The following is a 24952-nucleotide window of genomic DNA, read 5'->3' as shown; positions in this document are numbered from 1 at the left end:
CCAACGGTTCTTGGGATTCTCCAACTATTATCGCCAGTTTATTAAGGGATTTTCTGAGGTTGTGAAACCCATCTCGGACTTGACTAAGAAGGGGGCTGACTGTGCTAAGTGGTCGCCAGAGGCGCTAGCCGCGTTTGAAGAATTGAAGAAGCGATTCTCCTCCGCTCCCATTTTGAGACAGCCGGATGAGAGGTTGGCCTTCCGTGTGGAGGTGGATGCCTCCTCGGTGGGGGTGGGTGCAGTACTTTCTCAGGAGTTCGAGGAGGGTACGCATCCCTGTGCCTTCTTTTCTAAGAAATTCTCTGCCTCTGAACGGAATTATGACATCGGAGATAGAGAACTACTGGCAATAAAACTAGCGTTCGAACATTGGCGTCATTTCCTGGAGGGGGCCAGAAGGCCAGTCCAGGTATTTACCGATCACAAGAATTTGGTTTATCTTGGGTCGGCGAAGAGATTAAATGCACGGCAGGCCAGATGGGCTCTATTTTTTGCGCGGTTCCATTTTACCGTGACTTATGTGCCGGGTTCAAAGAATGTTAAGGCTGATGCTTTATCCCGGTATATGTCGACCGATGAGGAACGAGAGGCGCCTGCCACTATTCTTGGGGATGGAGTGGTGGTAGCAGTATTGGGCACGAAATTGGAGAAAGCCTTGATCGAAGCGCAACACGCTGCACCTTCCAAGATACCTAGAAACAAGCTGTTTGTCCCAACTACTCTCCGACAAAGTCTCCTGAGGGAGTGTCACGAGTCGGTTCTTGCTGGTCACCCGGGGGTTTCAGAGACCATGAGGTTGGTGTCTAGGAATTTTTTGTGGCCAGGGTGGAGTAAGGATGTCTTGCAGTTTGTTCAAAATTGTTCGGTCTGTGCAAGAGCCAAGGCGTCGCATACCCGTCCCCACGGTCTTCTACATCCGTTAGAACCTCCTAAGGCACCTTGGACTCATCTGTCTATGGATTTCATCACGGGCCTTCCAGTGTCTAAGGGTTTCACGGTCATTTGGGTAGTCGTTGACCGCTTCACGAAAATGTGCCATTTGATCCCGTTTTCCAGGCTGCCATGTGCCAAGACACTATCAGGGGCATTTATTAAAGAAATTGTAAGGTTGCATGGTCTTCCCGAGGAGATCGTTTCAGACAGGGGTCCGCAATTTGTGGCTAAATTCTGGCGGGCTTTTTGCAGCAGGTTGGGAGTTACACTGTCGTTTTCCTCCGGGTTTCACCCGGAGTCTAACGGGCAAACAGAGAGGAAGAATCAGGATGTGGAACAGTTTTTGAGGTGTTTTGTTCGAGAGAATCAGAATAATTGGGCTGACTTTCTTCCCCTGGCAGAATTTTCCTTAAACAACCATGATTCCAACGCCACAGGTACCACACCTTTTTTTTGCTCCGGTGGTAGACATCCTGTTTTCGGAGTATTTTCTTCCATTTCGTCCCCAGTTCCGGAGGAGGAGCTATTTTCTAAAAAGCTGCAAGGGGTATGGTCCCGTATCCGAGAGAATCTGGTGCGGGCGTCGCACCAGGCTAAGGTCCAGGCGGATAGGAAGAGAGGAGAGTTGCAGTTCTTCCCTGGTGAGATGGTTTGGTTGTCCACCAAGAATATCAGGTTGAAGGTTCCTAGCAAGAAGCTGAGTCCCAGGTTTGTGGGTCCTTTTAAGATCATCAAGATGGTAAATGAAGTGGCGGCGCAGCTGCAACTACCTAAAAGGTGGAAGATAAACCGGGTGTTCCATGTCTCCTTGTTAAAGAAGGCCAAGAAGGGAACGTCTCCAGTTAAAGTTCCACCAGTTTCTGAGTCCGGGGAGTATGAGATATCCCGAGTTCTGGATAGCAAATATGTTCGGGGGAAGCTACGGTATCTGGTGGCATGGAAGGGATACGGTCCTGAAGATAATTCTTGGGTTCTGGAGTCGGATATGTCAGCCCCCAGACTCGTGGAGAAATTCCACAAGGAGTTCCCGAAGAAGGATGCTCCTAGAGAATCCGGAGTCTTCTCCTTGAGGGGAGGATCCTGTTAGGAGTATTTTGTGTCGTGGGTATTGGTGCACACCTTCTGACTTGCTCGCACGCACTGTTGGTAGGCAGCTTGATTTCCTGGTTAATTAGTCTGTCCTCCCATTTGCACCTGGGAGGAGTGGTCTCTACTCTGTATTTAAACCCATGCCTCCCATGGTTCTGTGCTGAGTGTCGCTTTTACAGAGCTAGGCCTTAGCAGGAGGAGTAGGTGGTTATCTTGGATAGAGGAAGTTCCGTGGTTGGTTTTTGGGAGGTTTTGGGTGAACAAGTTGGTGTGTGTGTTTTCCCTTCTGTGTTCACCAATCCTCCCTCTGTGTATAATTGACTGTGTGAGTGAATTGCCTTATCCTTTGATTTCTACTCAGTTTCCCTGTGTTTGTTTCCTAGTGTATGGTTCCTTCCCATATTGGTTTGGGGGAATCCTTTCCCACATGTTTCCTGTGTGCTGCTTGTGTTGTTAGTCAGCGCACACCCTTGTCAGTCCCTGTCAGTAGCAGCTTCACTTGTTCGTTAGGGGTGACCCCCTTTAGTCTCCAGTCCCTAGAGATCTTATAGGGCATTCCTTCTCCCACTTCCCTCTAGGCCTACGGTGTCAGTGAGAGAGGAGCTGTCGGGGTCAGGCTTAGCCTGAGTACAGCCGACCCACACCCGTGAGGCAGGGACCGGGATAGCTAGTGGGAGTAGTGCAGGGCGAGATTCCCTACTGCTATCCCTTAGCCCCGTTGCAGCTACCTGGACTGACATAACAATACAGTCCCATTCGCATTTACAGAAGCGTCATCACAACATTTAGGCCTTGGCCCCACGGGCTGGAAATGCCACGGAAAAAATTGCGGCATTATACAGTACTTGTAAAGTGGATGGGATTCATGCAAATCCCATCCTCACTTTGCAGAGAAAATCGCAGCTCCCAAAACCGTTGCGGTTTTGAAAATCGCAGCATGTCAATTATATCTACAGAAACGCCGGCAGCTTTCCCGTACATATAATGGTAAGAGAAAGTCCATGGAGGAAAACTCTGTGAACTTTCTCTTCAAAGCGCTGCGTTTACAGCCCTTGGGGCCTTAGCCTAAAGGGTTTTCCCATCACCCTGTTTCAGCAGCTTGCCTGCTGTTTCTCCCTCTCACTTACTGTATTTGTCCCCCTCCCCCAGCTTGCTGAACAGAACACTATTAGGTATCACAATACTTATATAGATCATGTAATACACACATGCTTGTAGAGAATGGACTGTGTTATCTGTGTGTTTGCATAGAGATAACAGAGTTGGCTTTATCAGCAAAGTGCAACTAGCTGAACTGACTGTCCTGCCAAAAGAGCAGTGAGCGCCCTCATTTGTCCTATCTCACAGGTCCTGGTTATGGTAGTGTGTGTAAACAATGGGAGGAATGAGTTCACATAGCAGGAAAACAAAGCAGCATTTCTACAGCAATATATTTAGGAAAAGTCTTCAATTTATATCAGCCACCAGTGTAGATAGGATCCTTGAGATGGGAATACCTCTTTATATCCTCACAATTTAAAACAGCTTTACAAAAACAGATAAAACAGGTCAAATTTTGTGATATAGCTAAATAAAGAAAAATTCTTCTTTTTCCATCAGACTGCAAGATATATTACTATGTTTCCTATATTCTCTTGTACCATTCATTTAGGAAGAGTTGTTTAATAATTGGAGGTACTCTTTAAATGGATTTCATCAAAACTGAATTTATTTTTTTTTGTCCCTTTAAAATGCACCATTCGAGTCTATCGGCTGTATCTTGTAGTATAGCTCAGCCCTAATTCAAGTGAATGTATTATATTTTATTCTACTACTTTGTACGTCATGATTAACTCTAGGTTCACACTTGCACTTGTGTTTCTGTTCTTCGGGTCCATTTGGGGACCCAAAAAATAGAAACCCAGTCCACTTACAGAGGCTTACTGGCCACATTTTTCAAGGAGATTCAGAGACATAGTCCCCGAACGGAATCCAAGCACTGAACCCTTCAGTCACCTTCTTTTTCAGAATAATTTATTGAAAAAGAGGAAATAAGAGGTTGCAGCCAAATAGTGGAGGATAATGGTACTAGTATTTTTTTCTGATTAAATCCTATTGTCATATAACACACAGAAAATAATATGAGATGTTCTCCCTGAGACAATTTTTGTCTTACCAAAAATAAAATAAAAATTCAGCGTTTTCACACTTACCACCATAAATGCCTTCCTGCTCCAAAATCATATCACATGTGTAAAACTAAAGGAAAAATGGAAGAAATCAATTTTTGCCTATTAATTCCAATAATAAAGAGGTATCAGATCAGAAATAGAACATGTATTATGTTTACCTTCTGGGGACTGAAAATGATCTTGTACTTGCGACTCACTCCTGCTTTCTTATCTGCATTTACAAGGCCTTTAGAGAAAATAATAATACATTAAGAATTCATTTAATATTTTCTACAGAGAGCAGTTTTGATGGCCATACGCCAGTCAAGCAGATAGTTCACAACCAACTATGCTAGCAGTATGTGAATTGAAGGATATAGCAGGCCGTATAACACACGTTAATATGAAGATTCGTTAAGATGTTTATACATTTCCTCGGTGACTTTTTTCTTATTTTCCTTCCATGCTTTTCAAAATTCATAATTTTTTAATTTTCTCTCAACATGGCTATATATTCTTTGTGCAACAAGTTGTACTTTTATTTGCCACCATCTTGCAGTACAGATAGTATTTTGATTAGCTTTTAATAATGTTTTTTGGGGGTCCATGTTAAAAAACAAAACAATTATCATAATTTTTAGCAATTTGTATTTATGGCATTCACTCTGCATTAAGTATGGCATGGCAACTATGTCCTGCGGGTCATTACGATTACAGCAATACCATATTTATATTGGTTTTATTATATTTTACCACTTTTACAAATAAAATGTAACTTTTGGGTCACCATATTCTGCTAGGGCAAGTTGGCAGGGGTGGGCGATCTTGCTCCCAGACCCCCTGGATGCCATGAGCGCTATTGAGTATCCTTTGACTCTGGTGACTAGTCCCAGGCCTCGGCTTTGTTATATTGCTCCTGTGCCCACGGCATTACAGTGCGTACCGTACTATTACTGCACTGAGTGTTAACTATACGATCAGCATGACATAATAGTATGGCGTAGGAAGGGGTTATTCCATGAAAAAACATTTATCACCTATCCATAGAGGAATTGCTAAATGCACAATCTCTGGGATCACAAGAACAGGGATCTCAAGGATCCCATTTCTCAAGACTACATAAATGTGTAGTGAGGAGTCTGAACAGAGCACTGATCACACCTGCACCCTGCGGTCCATTAAATAAATGTCCAGAAATGTTGTTAGGGCTAATAGGGATAGCCAACTGTTTCTGTAGCCCATAGAACTTGAATGGAATAATAGTGTGCATGTGGGACCACCACTCCATTTAAGAATGTAGACATTGCGCCTGACAAGGTTTTCCAAAGCTGGAGCTCAGACAAAGCGCTGGCCTTCAGCTTCCTGAAAGAAGGAACTACATGGTTTCTAACTGGACTTTAGGGGCGTGTAGTAAACAAGTCACAAAAGCCCATAACACAAATTACAGGCCCCAATAATCCATTACAACTAATTTGCATATCTATAAAACTTTTTTTTAAGACTAATACAGTGGCAGGCAAAGAAGATAAAAACAGCTTTGGAAACTGCATACAATGGCCAGCAAGGTACTGTGTGTAGTTTATATTGCAATTTCATGCTGACAGTCTCCATTTAAAGAGGACCTTTCATCACTTGGGGCACATGCGGTTTTATATACCGCTAGAAAGCTGACAGTGCGCTGAATCCAGCTTTCACGATCTGTGCCCCAGGTGAAGAGCTTTCGGTGCCGATACAGTAGCTCTTCACTGTCAGAAGGGTGTTCCTGGCATTCAGTCAGGAATGCCCTTCCTCACAGCAGCGCCTATAGCGCTGTACTGTGAGAGCGGGGAGGAACGCCCCCTAGTACTCGTCTTTGGACGAGTACTGTGAGGAGAGGGAGGAAGCGTTCCTCACCGCTCCCCCGTACAGCTCTATAGGCGCTGCTGTGAGGAAGGGCATTCCTGACTGACTGTCAGGAACACCCTTCTGATGGTGAAGAGCTACAGTACCAGCAGCGAAAGCTCGTTACCTAGGGCACAGATTGTGAAAGTCAACAGTGCGTTGAATTCGGCTTTCTAGCGGTATATAAAACCGCATGTGCCCCAAGTGATGAAAGGTCCTCTTTAAGTGTGGGTGGTGTAGATTGAATCTATTGGGCTGCTATGAGCTTTCTAGCTTGAAATGGGACATAACCACTATTTCTGGTGTGTGTGTGTTACCCCCAGTATAAGTCTTTAGTCTTTTATTGACATATACATGAAGTTAACACTCAAGCCTCCATATTTGCTGTGTTGGCCCTTATTTTTGAAAACTTCTGCAATTCACCCCTGGAATGCTGAATATCAGCTGAGCCAAATCCTGGCTGATGGCAACTTATTCTAGTCAGCACTTGCAGTTTATTACAGTTTACTGCTGGCATTTCACAGGACTCTAAAAGGACACAGGATGATAACGCTCACCTTTTCTGCGAATTGCAGAAGTCTTGAAAAATAAGGGACAATACTGTAAATATTGAGTATTTGCATAAACTTGATGTATTTGTCAAAGGTGTAAAAACTTATAAAATGCTTCTAATAAAACTTCAATATACCACAGGAAAATCTGGCTAAAAGATCTAAAAACACCAATGCAGGAACCAAACCAAAATTTGTCAGTCTTGTTTTAACTAATAAATAATAATAAATTATTATTAATTATAATTATTATTATTATTATTATGTGCAGAATTTCTAACGAAAACAACCTGTGACAATGTGACAACGTAATGCCATCTTCTGAAGGTTCAGGTTTGATATAGTAAACACTTTTTCAAACCTTTTGCATTATATTGCCACATTGCATGTCATGATCTTGTCTTTTATACTTCTTAATTACTCCTTTGCTTGGAAAGGACATGTGAAAGCAATACAAGCACCATATTCTGGAGGAAGAAGGACAACTTACTTGCAATATACTTCACATGCTTGACACGTGGTCTGATCAGAAAGCACAATCTAGAAATAGACATACCCATAAAACAAGTTATTACACAGTATGAAACAATGCTGTGCTGCAGTTATGTAATAAGCCAGGTTACATATGTAATAACAATCCAATCTATAGTCAAATATTACATTATATTGAGAAAAGCATTGAGACACACCGCTTATTAACAGAGTTCAGGGGTTTTATTCAGTTCTAATGACCATAGGTGTATAAAACCCAGCACCAAGTGCAAAGCACGTAGAAGTCGCTGACGCAGTACAGACTCAGTAACTGCAGAGCACCAAATCTTCTCTAATACTGTATTAACAATAGCACAAAAACTGTGCTTGGAACTTCGTGTTATGGGTTCTTTGGCTGAGAAGCAGCATGCAAGCCAAATACAATACCAAGTGTTGGATAGCCAATACTCTTAATATTTGTTTCTACACATATCTTATCCTTAGTCCGTTTACCCATTCCAGGCACTCCTATTGTATTTGACCCTACCATTATTTTTCTTCCCCTTCTTCCTTATATTCTCCCTCTTTACTATATTCTCTATTTTACTCCTAAGTTTTCTTTTCATATTTATTTGATATTTCCTCCTCACTCCACCTCTGTCTTTATTTGGTGCTTCCTTGACTTTTTCTCTGTGTTTATCATCGATTTTTCCTATGTTTATCATCATTTGCATCATACGCCAGGATATTTATTATTCTTTTTGTATATTATGTTTCCAGATCAAGCCAGAAGAAGGTGATAGAGTTAAATGTTAACAATAATTTTTGATCTGCAATTAAGCTTGTACAGGCTTATATTACAATTAGAGATGAGCCAATAGTATTCAATCGAGTAGGTATTCGATCAAATACTTCGATATTCAAAATACTTGTACTCGGTCGCATACCACGTGGTAAACGCAGTAAAAATTCACACTATAAATAAACACTGTATACGTTTTTTTTTCAATGCCTACGTTGTCCTAGTTCCTGTCCCAACTCCCCTGCATAGTTATTGGTGTAAAAAATGCGCCAGAGAAGGTGGGAAAGGAATCGATTTTTTACGTGTGGTATTTGACCAAATACGAATATTTCGAATACCGTAGTATTCGATCGAATAGCTACTCGATCGAATACTATTCGCTCCTCTCTAATTACAACACATAGCTTTGTGATGTGATTACTTTACAACTACTTATAATATTGAAAATAAAGAACACCATTTGATTAAGCATTCATGTGCTATGACTTTCTACCAGTGCATAGTGGGTTAGAGAACCCTTCCACAAGCACCACCGCCATTAAAATGAGTGTGCGGGACCAGTGCTGTCCGGAGCCATGATCACAACCCCAAAGAACACTTTTGGTATGTACTAGAATGAAGATTAAGACAGGCCCCCTCATCTATCATCAGTGTGCCCTCTAACCAATGTTCTTCTACATAAATTGGCCAAATCTGGAATCTTGTAGAAAGTGGAAGATGTTTTATCTGCAAAAATGGGACTCCTGCTTAAGCCTATGGATTTAGAATGGGATGTCATAAAAGTTCTTGCTAGTGTAATGTGTAGGTATCATACACATATCAGAATTATAAATAACAGACACAGCAAAGTATGCTATAAAATAGTAAAATAATGTGGTTTATTTGTGGCTATTCAGACCTATACGAGATGTTGGCCATAAAGGTTTCATTAAAATCCATAATATGATGTAAAAACAATGTTTACAATCCCACATGGACTGAACACCAGTTGGCAGAATACATACAGCATAAGGTTTTCAGTATTCTCAGTCAAAGACACTGTATATCACATTCACAAATACTTAAATAGTTATTCCTTATTATTAAAATTGGTTTCTGCAGGCTTTCAATGTCAAGATATACTACAATCCACTTAGGAATCCTGCACCATTCTCACAATACATTAGTCTGCTCTGGTTGACAATGATGTGTCAGTGGGCAGCAGCAGGTCTCTAAGGCTAGGAGATACAGCATTAGGAGTAAAATGCCACCACTTACGGCAGTGGTGGGAGGCTGTGTGAGATGTTGTAAAGATGGATTGTTGGCAGAGAGAACAGGATGTGTGTGAACACCAGCCATGCTAGTGAGAAGAAGATTGTTTGCAAACAACTTTAATAAAAAACTTAACTTACAGAGTAAACCAGAAAATTTTAATAAACGTCCTGATTTGACTGCAATGAATCACACTTTTAGCAAATTACAGTGCATTTTAATGGTACATAACGTGCAAGTGTTGCTTCATCATGCAGAAGAAGGGAGCAGATAAAACAATGCTGATCTATATGAAGGTAACATAGAATGGGGATTGGTCTGTTTTCCTAAAATATATATTATGCCTTTCAGCTAACATAACTGATAAAAATAGACACCAAACAAAATTGACAAGTCTGGTGTATGTACGAGTACAAAACTTCTCCGACCCTTCTTACAGACAGGTGGCTTAGTGTCTCAAATAATCTACTAGTTCTGTTTGTGGCCATATTCAAAAAACAAACAAACAAACCTTAAAGGGGTTGTCCCATCACAAGGATCCTATCTATACTGCTTGTTAATGTGGATGTAAGACTTTTCCTAAATACACTGCTTCAGCAAAACTGCTTTGTTTGTCCACAATTCTTTGTGGCAACAGCCCTGACTTAGCTGCTCATGAGTCAAGTGATGTAGCTGCCTGCTCTCAGGGGGGAGGGAGGAGGGGCTAAGTGCACAGGAACGAGCCTGTTTTTCTAGCTATTCCTGTGTCTACACCACGTGACCTAGCTCCCTGATCTCAGATAGGGGAGAGGAGCTGCTTTCATTTCTTCTGTTCTCCCAGTTATCAGGCTAGCTAATTCAGTTGTGTTCATTATGGCAGAGACAGGCAGTCTCTGTATGTAACACAGAATGGAGTTGCTGCTGCCTGTACTTCATAGTCCAACATGGGTGGGCGGAGCTACACACAAATTTGGGCGGCGGAGCTAAACAGCAGGTTGCATGTGAAACCCCGCCCACCAAATGATGCAAGAAACCAGGAAGAAAGAAGATTTTACAGCAGTAAAGACTGATGAGTATGTGAGGTGGGAATACCCCTTTAACACTTAAACTAGACATGAATCCAAGGAGCTTCATCAGACTCATCTGTGGTGCTACTAGTCCCTGCGTGGCTTTTCACATGCAGCAGTTGTCCAGCCTTAATTTTTGTATGGCCTAACATCAGGATATAAAGTTTTATTTTATCCCGACCATGGACAGCATTAGTATAGGGCTATTTAGGGCACTAAACTACTGATCCATAAGGACCTGTGAGCAATTTAGTGTCACAAATAGCCCTGACAGGTACCCTTTAAACATAAGGACTAGAGATGAGCGAGTACTGTTCGGATCAGCCGATCCGAACAGCACGCTCGCATAGAAATTAATGGACGTAGCCGGCACACGGGAGGTTAAGCGGCCGGCCGACGTCAAAGCGGAAGTACTAGGTGCATCCATTCTTTTCTATGGAGCGTGCTGTTCGGATCGGCTGATCCGAACAGTACTCGCTCATCTCTAATGAGGACAACTTATCAACCTTAAAAGAATAAAAGGGGTTATCCAGCTTCCAAAAATTATCTGTTATCTATTAGCTTTATTTCATTTTCTGCTCCCTGTATCACTGTTATTGATATGTAGTGAATCCGTGGACAAACCACATTACCCATGACTCATCTGCCTGATTTCACTCTCTGTGTGCCCCTCTTCTCCGTCTCTCTCCTACAATGAAACAACACATCTGAGGTCACATACTGCTGTGATGCTTAGTTTGCAAGCTCACTCCTATCCTTCTTGTGAGCAGCAAACACAGAGAGGGAGATCAGGCAGATGAATCATGGGAGATGTAGTTTGTCCACATATTCACTGCATGTAAATAATAGTGGTACAAGGAGTAGAAAGTAAAACAAAGCCAAGCAAAGGAAACAGTGAAGCTTTAGCACTGGTGAGGATATATTTTGAGATATTTTTGAAAGCTGGATAACCACTTTAAAGGAATTGCTTAACATGCTGATCTATATACATACATATATATATATATATATATATATATATATATATATATATATATATTTTTTTTTAATTACCAACCACTACCTCCAGCCATTACTTTTAGACACACTAACTGCAGTGGTAATCTCAGACGTTTCCACTGTAACTATAGATTAGTTGTAACAGTTACATGTCCATGTTGAGACCTCATTGCTGGAGGCCAGGAGAATGATGGGGACATGGGAAGCAACAACAAGGGAGCAATGAAGAACTGGCAAGGTGAGAAGTACAGTTTGTTATCTTATAACATTGTGAGCTTTTTGGTCAAAATTTCAAAACCTCTTTTATTGGTGCTTTAGTTGTGTTTTCCAGTTATTTAGGAATACAGCTCATGCAATACTTATGTCATAGAATATTAGAAGAAGATAAATAAATAGCTATTACTTACTGGTCAGCATTGGAATAAATAGGTTTGTTCTCCAGCTTATACAGTTTGTCAATATCATGTTGCTGAAAGGTGATAAAAGAAAATACACATTTAATTTCTCAGGTTTAATATTATGTTATGTTCACCGACTTCAGTGAATGTCCCATCCCAAATGTATTTTATGGTACCTTTAAAATGGAGACATTTGCTATCCGGTCTAATGGGCTCATCAACTCAGGTTCAATGAACAAGTCTTTTTTTCCAGGGAGCTGTAGGCAAAAGCATAAGTAAAAACTTATGGAGTTTTTTGTAAGATGAAAAAAACCTGCTTCAGGAATTAGGAAACTTTTTTATAACATGATGCATTTTTGGACACTTTTTTGCCGCGTTTTTTTTTTTTTTTTCTCTTCTCCAGCTCACAGTATATTTTTTTTGTAGAGAACCACGGCACTCCTATGAAGTAGGTGCACTGACAGGGTTTCAACCCAAAATATAGTAGAAAAAAAATTATATCAGGCACTCAATATTTTGTGCAAAAAGTGAATCCAATTTTTATTAAAGCCAAGAACATGCAACCCATAAAAAGGGTTAAACGTTTTTTCGGTCCTTCTGATGGACCTTCCTCAGACCCGGATTGCCAGTAATGATGTTGATAGTATAAGACAACAGGAAACAAAAGCGTCTATATAAATAGCAGGTGTGAAGAGAACACCGTATTATGCATGTGGACGCCAAGTGAAGAAAACTTCATGACATATGCATGACTCTAAACAGACACTTACCTGCTCTAGAAGATAAATAAGCTGGTCTCGTGCCAGCCTCTTTAGGATGGTGAAATCAGGAAGCTCTGGAGCATCTAGTCGCTCTGATGCCATTACTGCCCTTTCTTAGTAATCCACCTACAAGAGAAAGACTTAGAATCAGCGAAGTCGATGTCTGTCCTACAGTTAGGAAATTAATCACAAACCAAATGAAAGTGAGCTCGATTAATAGATATGAACTTGAATCACATGAATTATTTAGCATCAATGTCATCCTGACTTATAATGCCACTGGTTAAAGGATATGGCACTAAGGCTACATTTGTAGTACAGAAAAAGAGGAGGGAATTGATGTGACGGTCCACCAAAGATGGCTCTTAATTTTCTGCCTCTCCTAGGAGGAATGCTGATGCAGAACATGGTGTTTCCAAGATGAGTGGGCCTAAAAAGCAGGGAGTCCTGAGACACAGACTGCATATAAATCATCCACAAAATTCATGGCATCCAACAGAACACATGTTTTTCCTACACTGAATACAATAGAACTTGACAGGTTTCCATCTTCTGTCTGCAGAAGATAGAAACCTGAGAACAGAGACCGGGGCACAGGTGTGAACCCAGCATAACATGTAGGAAAATTAGTGCAAATATTAGAACTGCATTCTCACAGCAACCAATCACATTCCTGCTTTCATATGTCTATTTACAGTCTTGTTGGTTGCTCACACTAGTAGGGAATACAGAAAACCCTTACTATACATTCCACTGTGTAAATACAGGAGGTATTTCATGATATTCCACCAATGTTTTGAATACATATACTGCAGTGCTGTATAGGTGATCACACTAGTAGTGCATACAGGAGGCCCTCACTGTACACTGCTCTGTGTGTGTATATATATATATATATATATATATATATATATATATATATATATATATATATATATATATAGGAGGTATTTCATGATATTCCCCCATGATTCTAAACTCTCAGCACAAGCTCCTTACTGAAGCTGAAGGATTCAATGTGGTATTTACAGCCAGGTTGGACTATTGATAATGCACTCACCACCTATCTGCTGGCTATCCCACACACGAAAATCTACAGATAAAATGTGGCTCACACAAATACAGCCACATGCCCCGAGGAGAGCTTACATGGCCATCATGGCAGAACACGTAGATACTTATAGCAAATGACTGATTCTAAAAAATACCTCTGATGAGCTGTTTTTTTATGTGTACCAGCAAAAAAAAAACTTCAGGTGGGGAGATTATCTTTAATCTAAATGGGGAGCAGAGTGTAATGTGAGTTTATTGGCCATACTGATAATACTGAGATGTACGCCAATATATTAACCCAGATATTATAAGACTAACTTTGGGGCACAAACAGATAGCTGTCTTTTGCTATATACTTAGACAACAGTCCAGATCCATAGAAATCAGTGCATGCCATTATTAGCCATTGGGTGCATTTGCGAAGCCCAGTGGGGATTACAGCAACTCCAAGCCTTCCTTTTAAACTCATCACGGATGTGACACTTGGGTGTGATGTGTTTAAGTGGTTAAATATAATGCATATCATTAAAAGTTACATTTTAGCATACAATGTTTTTTCTATTTTGAGTTGTATAGATGACAACACTTGTAGTGTATACAGGAGGCCCTCACTGTACACTGCTGTGTATATGCAGGAGGTATTTCATGATATCCCCCCATGGTTCTGAATACATATACTGAGGTTGTATAGATGACAGCACTTGTAGTATATACAGGAAGCCATCACTATACATTGTTGTGCATAAATGGGCAGTACTTATTGATATCCCCCACTGTTCTGAATACATATACTGCAGAGTTGTGTAGGTGACAACACTTGTGTATACAGGAGGCCCTCACTGTACACTGCTGAATGTATATGCAGGAGGTATTTCATGATATCCTCCCACTGTTCTGAATACATATACTGCAGGGTTGTATAGGTGACAGCACTTGTGTATACAGGAGGCCCTCACTGTACACTGCTGTATGTATATGATATCCTCCCATGGTTCTGAATACATGTACTGCAGGGTTGTAGAGGTGACAGCTGTAGTCACTGCAGACTTCCGGACATGCCCTAAGTACATTAACCACACGTCCCCTTTCCCCATCTCCACCATGTACAGGACCCCCTGCCCCCCGGCTACATCCCCGGCACTAACCTCTTCCGAGGCTGCCTGGAATCCACACCGCATAAACAGCAGGAAGACAGAACTCCGCTAGGAACTAAAGTCAGAGCATCCAATAGGGGAAGGAAAAGAACACGGACATCTTCCGGTTCAGTCAAGCAGTCGAGGGAAATGTAATCACCATGGAGACGGCCAGAAACGGAAGTCCGCCTGTCAGTCATTCCTTCTCATTCCTTTGCACGGTGTCAGCTGTTACTGTAGGAGCCTCCGGGCCTTATAACATGGCTGCTGCACATCAGTCTATACTTATGTGGATGTACAGCCTTGTTTGTTCTTATACCGATACTTGTGTACACAGCTGACTCATTGTACGGCTATTGGGATAAGACCCGCTTATCAGACACACTAGAAAACTAAATCCAATCAGGCTAAAGGACATGTAATATATACAGAAGTATAATAGTGTTGTGTTTTTCACATAAAAATGGTTTATATTTATTAGTATGTTTGGATAGCGCCAATGTATTCCAAAGCGCTTTTCAGGGTCTTGATTTTTTTCAGGCTTAATGATGACTTATAAGATCTGTGGGGCTTTGATCAGCTGTTTGAAGCTGCAGGGGCGCTCGCAGAGACCCGCTCCCTATGACGTAAATCGCATGACCTGATAGCAGCTCATGTCACATAGCTAGTTTTGAGCAGAAGGACTTAGGCTGCTCTATATAAGAATCCTAAATCCTAGTGGGCTAAAGGCCCACTTAAAGGGATCCTATAACTTGGACGTCATTCTTTCTAAATACCACGTCGGAATAGCCTTAAGAAAGGCTATTCGTCTAATACCTTTTGTCGTCTTCTCCACACCGTTCGCCTACAATCCTGGTTCTTGTCAGTATGTAAATTAGCTGTCTCGCAGCACTGGGGGTGGGCCCCAGCGCTCAGACAGTACTGGGACGGGGCGGTCATATGGGTAAATATACATTTTGGATTAAAGGGGTTGTCTGGGATAAACATAAATTCTACCTATAAACTAAACTCTCTCCCCACCTAACCTCTTATTTACATTAAAAAAAAATTAAAAAAAATGTATAATTATATTCCTGAGGTGGTCATGTGACAGCCCCAGGGACACTTTCTGATAATCCGCTGATGTTGCCTTTCACCGCTTCTGAAACGTAACATCACCAGTACTTCCCCCCTCCCCCATCAATGCTTACATGTCTTCCTGTGTCCGGAACGGGTCCTCCTCTTCCAGCACCTGCAAAGTCTGGAGGTGAGTTCAAGACATGCGTAGTAGAGATAGCAATCCATCTATACTACGCATGTATCCATCGCCGTTTTTGAAATTTAATTCTTTTCTTCATTATAGTAATTGTGGTCAGACAGTGGTGGTCTTGAGTAAGAAGAGGATTAAAAAGGAGGAGACGCAGAAGACAGAGGCGGCACTGGAATGGATAACAACACTGTGCTCTGTGCACAACACACCACAAAATACGGTGAGTGGCAGGCAACAATAAACAGTAAAATATAAACATGCAAGAGTTTAACAAAGTTTATAAAGCAATAATATTATAATAATGTGTCAGCTAGCTGAAAAATATATGCACAAAAAAAATAAATAAATATATAGTAGCAATACCCCTTACTAGAGCTAGAACTCAGTGTAGCCATCCATGGTGAAACGCGCGTCGGGCATTCCGGTCTTTGGTAGGCATATTCATTATTATTTTTGCAATATATTGTGTTCAAAGTCTTTCATCTGTTAATCTTTGTGTCATGCCTTACTTGTAATGTTTTTTCAGCCTTGCACTCACTTCATTATTTAGATACCATGCTTCCACTTGTGTATATGGCTACATGTGTGTATTCCCTTATGCACCTACACTGAGTTCTATCTCTATTTAGGGGTATTGCTACTATATATTTAATTATTTTATTTTTTTGTGCATATATTTTTCAGCTAGCTGACACATTATTATAATATTATTGCTTTATACACTTTGTTACACTTTTGCATGTTTATATTTTACTGTTTATTGTTGCCTGCCACTCACCGTATTTTGTGGTGTGTTGGTCCTCCTATATCTAGCCAGTATTTTGATATTTATATGAACTACAATTCTGATTTTTTTTATATTTGATTACTAATAAATACAATATTTTTATGGTGATCCTGTCTTTTGACAATTTCTTCTTATCAGTGTCAGCTGAATACTAAAGGCTAAAGGGTCATAATACTACGGACTGTTTTTTAAAATGCCGCCCAAAACTCGACCACCTATTGGGCAAGTTCATCCAAAAGCAAAGACTGCAAAATTGTGTCAAATAGCTGCGACAAGTGAATAACATGACTTGCAGCTTGAAATGTTTTATATGTTTGTGTAAGGTGCATAAATTTTTTTTGATAAAAAAAAGTTAAAAAAATAGTTGTAATAGTTTATACTACATAATATGTATTGAATATGTAAACTCAATAAAAATGTTGAAATAAAAAAAAAGTTGTTCACATCAATATTCCGACAAATTAGTAAAATGCCAAAATCATAAAAATGTAAACTGGAAAAAAAGATTTAGTTGTAGCACTCTGAAAATGTCATATATAAAAATACAAAAAATTGCAGGGGACTCCGCACACAGCACAAGGGCATGTGAAAACCCTTAAGGGCAACACTAATATAAAAACACCTAATATGCTATATAATATAGAGGTACTTAGTTATACCAATTTTATCAAATAGTATGAAGCCCACCTGCCACAACAAGGCGACCACATTTAGATTAGAACCTACACTAAACAGACATGCCTCTCTTGGACCTGGACAGGTCGCCTTGTCGTGGCAAGTGGGCTTCATACTATTTGATCAAATTGGTATAACTAAGTACCTCTATATTACCGTATTTTTCGGACTATAAGACGCAAATTTCACCCAAATTTCGGAGGAAAATGAGGGTGCGTCTTATAGTCTGAATGTGGGTTTGCAGCATGGCCGCGCTACTGCCACCGCTGGTTTTCTTCAGCGGCAGTAGTGCGGCAATCCGCAGGCCCCGGCAGCTAAGACAGTCCCCGGCATCTGCTGTAATAGACCGGATGCCGGGGAGTGTCTTAGCTGCCGGGGCCTGCAGATTGCCGCGATACTGCCACCGCTGGTTTTCTTCAGCGGCAGGAGTGTGACAATACTGCAGGCCCCGGCAGCTAAGACACTCCCCGGCATCCGCCAGTCTATTACAGCAGATGCCGGGGACTGTCTTAGCTGCCGGGGCCTGCGGATTGCCGCGCTACTGCCGCTGAAGAAAACCAGCAGTGGCAGTAGCACGGCCATGCTGCAAACCCACTGCTCCTCCGCAGGTCCCGACAGTTAGTTAGCCCCCCCCCCCCGGCCCCATACCTTTAGTGATGCAGGCCGGCTCCTGCACGGCGAGGCCGCAGGAGCCGGCCTGTTCCGATGACAGCCGGGAGCCTAATGAAGGCTCCCAGGCCTGTCATAGATATATATTACTATCGCGGCTGGTCTATGACCCTCCGCGATAGTAATGTATAGAATCTCCCATAGACGGCAATACACTTGTATTGCCGTCTATGGGACTTGCAATCAAATGATTGCAGGTTCAAGCCCCCTAGGCGGGGGATATTAAAATAGTAAAAAAAAAAAAAAAACACTTAAAAAAATATAATAAAAAATAAAATAAATAAAAGTTCACCTCCTTTCCCTAGAATACATATAAAAGTATAACATTACTGTGAAACATATACATTAGGTATCCCTGTGTCTGAAAATGCCCGGTCTACACCTGGCCCCACAAAAAATACGCCCTATACATCCCTGTACAGCTGCAGGGTCACTTGTCAATGTGGCCTTGCAGCTGTTCCAAAACTACAACTCCCATATATTACATATTTTACCATTTTTTGCCTGAAAATTTTTTTTCCCTATTTTTCTCCTCTAAAACCTGGGTGCGTCTTATAGTCCAGTGCGTCTTATAGTCCGAAAAATACGGTATATAGCATATTAGGTGTTTTATATTACTGTTGCCCTTTAGGGTTTCCACATGCCCTTGTGCTGTGTGCGTAGTGCCCTGCAATTTTTTGTATTTTTACATATATTAGTTCGCAATGAGCACCTGTTCACACTGGGATGTGCAGTCTTAACCATTTTTGTTTATATTACATAGTGAAGGTCCATTCACACGGAGTAAACGCGTGCTCATTTTGACAAAATACACATGTAAAAAAATAAGACTCCCATTGACTTCAATTACATTTTTTTTTTACACATGTAAAAAAACACGTAAAAAAAGTGACGTGTTTTTTTAAATGTTTTATTATACGTGTAATAAATGAGTAAAAAGTGTAAAAGCCCTATACATGTAATGGGGAAAACAGTTGTGACTGACAGGGATGGATTATAGCAATGACGCCAGTTGCTGCTAAAGGGGCCGAACCACCACACACAAAACAAACATTTCACAAACACCATATGAACATCACACAGACACCAACCCACAACACCACACAAATAGCACAACACACCACACAAATACCAGACCACTCTAGACACACACACACCACAAACAACACCCCACAAATACCACATCACCCCATAAATACCACATGTACACCACACACGCGCATACACACACACACACTCAGATGGATGCACACTATGCACACGGACAAACTTAGCACATTATTATTTATTATTATTGTTTATTTATACAGCACCATTAATTCCATGGTGCTTTACGTTTGGGGGTTTACATACAATACACAAAATATACAGGTAGATATAATACTAACAGTGATCGGCTGGCACAGTGGGGTAGAGGGCACTGCCCGCGAGGGCTTACAATCGATGAGGGAAGGGGGGTAGAGACAGAAGGAGAGGGGGAGACTGTACAGATGGCAGTGAGGTGATAGTGTTATTGGAGGTTGTAGGCCTTCCTGAATAGGTGAGTCTTCAGGGCCTTCTTGAAGCCTGTGATTGTGGGGGTCAGTCTTATGTGTCGTGGTAAGGAGTTCCAGAGTATGGGGGATGCACGGGAGAAATCTTGGAGGCGGTTGTGTGAGGAGTGGATGAGAGCAGTGTGGAGTAGGAGGTCATTGGAGGATCTGAGGTTACGTGTGGGCAGGTAGCGGGAGATGAGGTCAGAGATATATGGAGGGGACAGGTTGTGGATCGCTTTGTATGTTAACGTTAGTAGCTTGAACTCAATTCGCTGGGCTATGGGTAGCCAGTGGAGGGACTGGCAGAGGGGAGCAGCCGATGAGGATCGGGGGGGGGGGGGGGGGGTGAGGTGGATTAAGCGAGCAGCACAGTTTAGGGTGGACTGGAGGGGGCTGAGGGTGTTAGCTGGGAGTCCATGGAGAAGGGTGTTGCAGTAGTCTAAGTGGGAGATTATGAGGGCCTGGACGAGCATCTTGGTAGTTTCCAGGGTGAAGAAGGAGCGGATTAGGTGGATGTTCTTGAGCTGGAGGCGACAGTAGGTATTGAGGGTTTGAATATGTGACTTGAAGGATAGGTCAGAGTCCAGGGTTACCCCAAGGCATCGGGCCTGTGGGACAGGGGTAAGTGGGGTTCCGTTAACTTTGATAGATGGGTCGGGTGAAGGGGCCATACGGGATGGGGTGAAAATGATGAACTCTATTTTCTCCATGTTGAGTTTGAGAAAGCGGGAGGAGAGGAAGGAGGCTACGGCCGCTAAACAATCTGGAACTCTGGCCAGCAGGGAGGTAATATCTGGTCCAGAGATGTAGATTTAGGTGTCGTCGGCATAACAGTGGTACTGGAAACCATGAGATTCTATGAGTTGGCCCAGGCCAAGGGTGTAGATGGAGAACAGGAGGGGTCCTATGATGGAGATTTGGGGGACACCTACAGAGAGTGGGCGCGGTGAGGAGGTGGTGTGTGAGTAGGAGACGCTGAATGTGAGGTATGAGGAGATCCAGGAAAGGGCCAGGTCTGAGATGCCAAGGGATGAGAGAATTTCTAATAGGAAGGAGTGGTCAACTGTGTCAAAGGCAGAGGAGAGGTCAAGGAGGAGGAGGACAGAGTAATGGCGCTTGGCTTTGGTGGTTAGCAGGTCATTAGTGACTTTTGTTAGGGCAGTTTCAGTGGAGTGCCGGGGTCTGAAGCCTGACTTAGTCTGTCAAAGAGCAGGTTGGACAAGAGATAGGAGGAGAGTTCGGAGTGGACATGTTGCTCAAGTAGTTTTGAGGCGTACGGGAGCAGTGAGATGGGACGATAGTTGGCTAGAGAGGACGGGTCGAGGGACGGTTTCTTAAGTATAGGTGTGACTGTGGCGTGTTTGAAGGCGGAGGGGAAGGATCCATTGGCTAGGGATAGGTTGAAGAGATGGGTTAGGGCCAGAGTAATGACTTCAGTGAGCTTGGGGATGAGATGTGACTGGATCGGGTCAAGCACGCAGGAGGTGAGGTGGGATTTGGAGATTAGGTAGGAGAGTTTTTAATCAGTGATGGATGAGAAACAGGTCAGGGATGGGGAGCAGCGAGTAGTTGAGTAGAGGGGTTGTCGGGGGAGTAGGGTGAGACTGTCTCTGATGGTGTCAATTTTAGTTTTAGAGTAAGAGGCGAAGTTGTCAGCTGAGATAAGTGATGTTGGAGGGGGGGGCAGGAAGACGGAGGAGGGAGTTGAAGGTGGAGAATAGCTGTTTGGGGTTGCGAGAGAGTGCAGATATGAGTGTGGTAAAGTAGACCTGCTTGGCGGAAGTGAGTGTGTTCTTAAATGTGAGAACTGCCTCTTTGTAACTGAGAAAATCCTCCTGGGAGTGGCTTTTCTTCCAGAGGCGTTATGCAACCCGCGAGGCACGTCTCAGTTTTTTAGTCAGGTCGGTGTGCCAGGGTTTTCTATTGATCAGTCGGGCTCTGGTGTTTGCGTAGGGGGCCACAGAGGGAAGTACTGAGGTAATGGTGGTATTATAGAAGGCAGCAGCGGCATCTGTGTCCTGGAGTGAGGATATGTCAGCGAGTGGTAGGAGAGAGTCTCAGAGGGTGCAGGTGTCAAAGCGGTTGAGGTTCCTGCAGGGGCGTGGTGGTTTAGAGATTGGGGGGGGGTCTATTGGAGAGGATAGGGCAGAGAATGTCAGCAGGTTGTGGTCAGAGAGCATAGACGGAGAGTTAGAGAGGCTGCATATGTAGCAGAGGCGGGTGAATATGAGGTCTAGTGTGCCCCCCTTTATGTGGGTGGCAGAGGATGACCAAAGGGAGAGACCAAAGGAGGTGGTGAGGGACAGGAGGCTGGAAGCAGGGGGGTAGTCTGTGTTGATGGGGGATGTTGAAATCACCCATGATGATGGTGGGGGTGTCTGAGGCTAGGAAGTGTGTGAGCCAGGTGGTGAAGTGGTCGATAAAGGCAGCGGTCGGTATATGACGGCTGGTTGGAGGTTGAGTAGATACGAACAGAGTGCACTTCAAAGGAGGGGGGGGGTGAGGGCAGATAGCGCTTGGATAGGGGCAAATGAGCACTTGTCTGACAGGAGGACGCCTACACCTCCACCAGGTTTGTTGTCGGGGTGGGGATATGTGAGAATTGCAGACCTCCATAGGATAGGGCGGCGGGAGGGGCGGTGTCTGAGGGTGTCAGCCATGTTTCTGTGAGACCGAGAAATGTAAATTCATTAACCACATGAGGACCGCCGTACGTAAATTTACGGCCTCATGTGCTGGTACCTAAAGACCGGACTATTGTCAAAATACGTCCGGCCTTTAGGTACCTTTCTGGCGGGGGGAGGGGTGCGGGGGGGACAGGGGTTAGGTGTTACTAACACCTAACCCCTTCCTCCATAACGTCCAGTCGGAACTCAGTCCGACTGGACGTGTTAACCCTTTCGATCGCGCCGTGAAACATCACGGCGCGATCGAAAGGGATCCGCCGATAATTTAAAGTGATCGGCACCCCCCGCGGCGAGATCGAGGGGTGCCGATGTCAGTAACAGGTAGTCTGGAGTCTGGCCAGTGACCCCAGACTACCGGAGCCCCCACATACCTGGTGATCCTGCCAGGCGGTGGAGGAAGTGAGCGATGCAGCTCACTTCCTCTGCAGCTTACAGGACACGAGCAGGCTCATGTCCTGCTCGTGTCCTGTCTGCTACTGTGTAGAATCAGCTGATGCTTTCATCAAAGCATCAACTGATTCAAGTGTCCTAAAGGGACACATGAAAAAGTAAAAAAAAAGTTAAAAAAAAAAAAATAAAGTGTATGAAAAAAGTAATAAAGTTCTAAAGTCCAAAAATCCCTTTTTTTCTATACAAAATGAATTATATAAAAAAAAGCACTAAAAATTAAAAAAAGCAATGCATATTTGGTATCGCCGCGTCCGTAACAACCTGTACAATAAAACTGAAATAATATTTAATGTACACGGTGAACGTCGGAAAAAAAAACCGGAAAAAACTCGCCGGAAATAATGATTTTTTGCCATCTCATCCTACAAAATATGCTATAAAAAGTGATCAAAAAGTCATATTCACCCCACAACAGTGCCAATAAAAAGCGCACATTTTCCCGCAAAAAATAAGCCCTCAACCAACACTGTCAACCGAAAAATAAAAATGTTACGTCTCAGAAGATGGCGATGCAAAAAACATTGATTTATGTCCCCATATGTGTTTTTGTTCTGCAGACTTAGTATCGCATAAAAAAATAACATAAATGAGGTATCGCCGTAACCGTACCGACCCGCAGAATAAAGGACACATGTTACTTATGCTGTACGCTGCATGGCGAAAAATTTAAAATGTAAAACTCAATGCAGGATTGATTTTTTTTTTTTTTAATCCAGCAAGAAAGAGTTAATAAAATGTAATCAGTAAGTTGTAGGCACCCAAAGATGGTGTCATTACAAAATGCATCTCATCCTGCAAACAACAAGCCCTTATATGGCCACGTCACCAGAAAAATAAAGAAAATATAGCATCTAGCAATGTCAAGGCAAAACCCCCCAAAAATCGCCAAATTATTAGAACACAACTGGCTGCGACAGATAGGGAATATATAAGCTGTGCGAGCGAATATCAGGGGACACCCCAGATTTACAGCTTATGAGCGAAAAAACACCAGAAGTGACCCCCAAAGTGACCCCCAGAGTGACTCCCCCAATCATAGGAGCTACTGGGACATAGTAGGGAATTTGGTGTCTGCAATGTTCTCCGCACAGCTTATACATTCCCTCTTCGCCATCCGCTGTGCAGTCACGTCTGGGATACTAATACTCACTACACCCCCTGATAAATTCTTTGAGGGGTGCAGTTTTCAAAATGGGGTCACTCCTTTGGGGAATCCACTTTTCTGGTACCTTACAGGCTCTACAAACATGACATGGCGTCCAGATACCAAACATCAAAATCTGTACTCCAAAAGCCGCATCGCGCTCCATCGCTTCTGCGCCCTGCTGTGCGCCCAAACTGCAGTTTATGACACATGTATGACACTGGTGTACCCAGGATAACGGACGTAATGTCATATGTGGGTATAAACTGATATTAGGGCACAGCTGGACGCAAAAGGGAAGAAGGGTTATTGGGTTTTTGGAGCACAGACGGTTTGGTTTTTGGATGCCATGACACTTTTGTAGATCTGAAACGCCAGTAAAGTGGAATCCCCTGATATGTGACCTTATTTTGGAAACTACACCCCTGAAGGATTTCTCCAGGGGTACAGAGAGCATTTTTAACCCCCAAGTGTTGCTATAACTTATTATCCATAAATGAATACGAAGCTGATTGTGAGAGGTGAAAATGACAATTTTTCCAGGAATACGTCATTTCAGTGCGCAATATGTTGTGCCCGCCTTGTATCAGAGATGAACGCTCTAAAAGCTGTTGTGCCCGGGATACCCGCTTACCAGTTTTTGGAGTGTCTCTGCTGACATAAGTTGGGCACAACATATCGGGCACTAAAATGGCGAATCTCTGGAAATTTTTCTTTTTTAACTTCTCATTATCAGCTGTGATTTCATTTCTGGAAACTAAATAAATGCAACACTCAAGGGTTAAAAACGCTCGTTACAACACTTCATAAATCCCATCAGTGGGCTAGTGTCCAAAATGGGGTGACATGTCTGCGGATTCCACTTTATTGGCAATTCAGGGGCTTTGCAAAAGTGGCATGGTGTCCTAAAACCAAACTGTGCTCCAAAAACCAAAATAGCGCTCCTTCCCTTCTGTGCCCGGCTGTGCCCAAACAGCCATTTATACCCACATATGGCATTAAGTCCGTTATCCGGGGTACACCAGTGTCATACATGTGGGCATACACCGCTATTTGGGTACCCAGCAGGGCGCAGATGTGAAGGAGCGATATGTGCTTTTGGAGTGCAGATGTAGATTCTTTGTTTTTGGACACCACGTCACATTTGCAGAGGCCCTAAAATTGTCCCTACAAAATGGGGTCACTTCTTGGTGAATTCCAGTTTACTGTCACCTGTGTAGTTTCTAAAATGGGGTCAC

The 24952-nt window shown here is 42.8% G+C and overlaps 1 protein-coding gene across 2 annotated transcripts in view; it reads right to left on the bottom strand.

The window, feature by feature from the left end:
- Positions 1-14602, bottom strand: part of VPS33B (VPS33B late endosome and lysosome associated) — a 58281-nt gene extending 43679 nt beyond the window's left edge. For both annotated transcript variants that reach the window (XM_075273323.1, XM_075273324.1), the window contains exons 1-7: positions 14531-14602; positions 12342-12458; positions 11748-11828; positions 11581-11642; positions 7095-7144; positions 4352-4419; positions 4215-4260 (exon numbers count right to left, since the gene is read on the bottom strand). In XM_075273323.1, the coding sequence (XP_075129424.1) occupies positions 4215-4260; positions 4352-4419; positions 7095-7144; positions 11581-11642; positions 11748-11828; positions 12342-12434 (400 nt within the window). In that variant the 5' untranslated portion in view covers positions 12435-12458; positions 14531-14602. The remainder of the gene's footprint in view (positions 1-4214; positions 4261-4351; positions 4420-7094; positions 7145-11580; positions 11643-11747; positions 11829-12341; positions 12459-14530) is intronic.
- Between the last annotated feature and the right edge of the window lie 10350 nt (positions 14603-24952).

Source organism: Leptodactylus fuscus, chromosome 5 (assembly GCF_031893055.1).
Source record: "Leptodactylus fuscus isolate aLepFus1 chromosome 5, aLepFus1.hap2, whole genome shotgun sequence".
Taxonomy (NCBI): domain Eukaryota; kingdom Metazoa; phylum Chordata; class Amphibia; order Anura; family Leptodactylidae; genus Leptodactylus; species Leptodactylus fuscus.
This window is presented reverse-complemented; position numbering and strand designations above follow the sequence as displayed.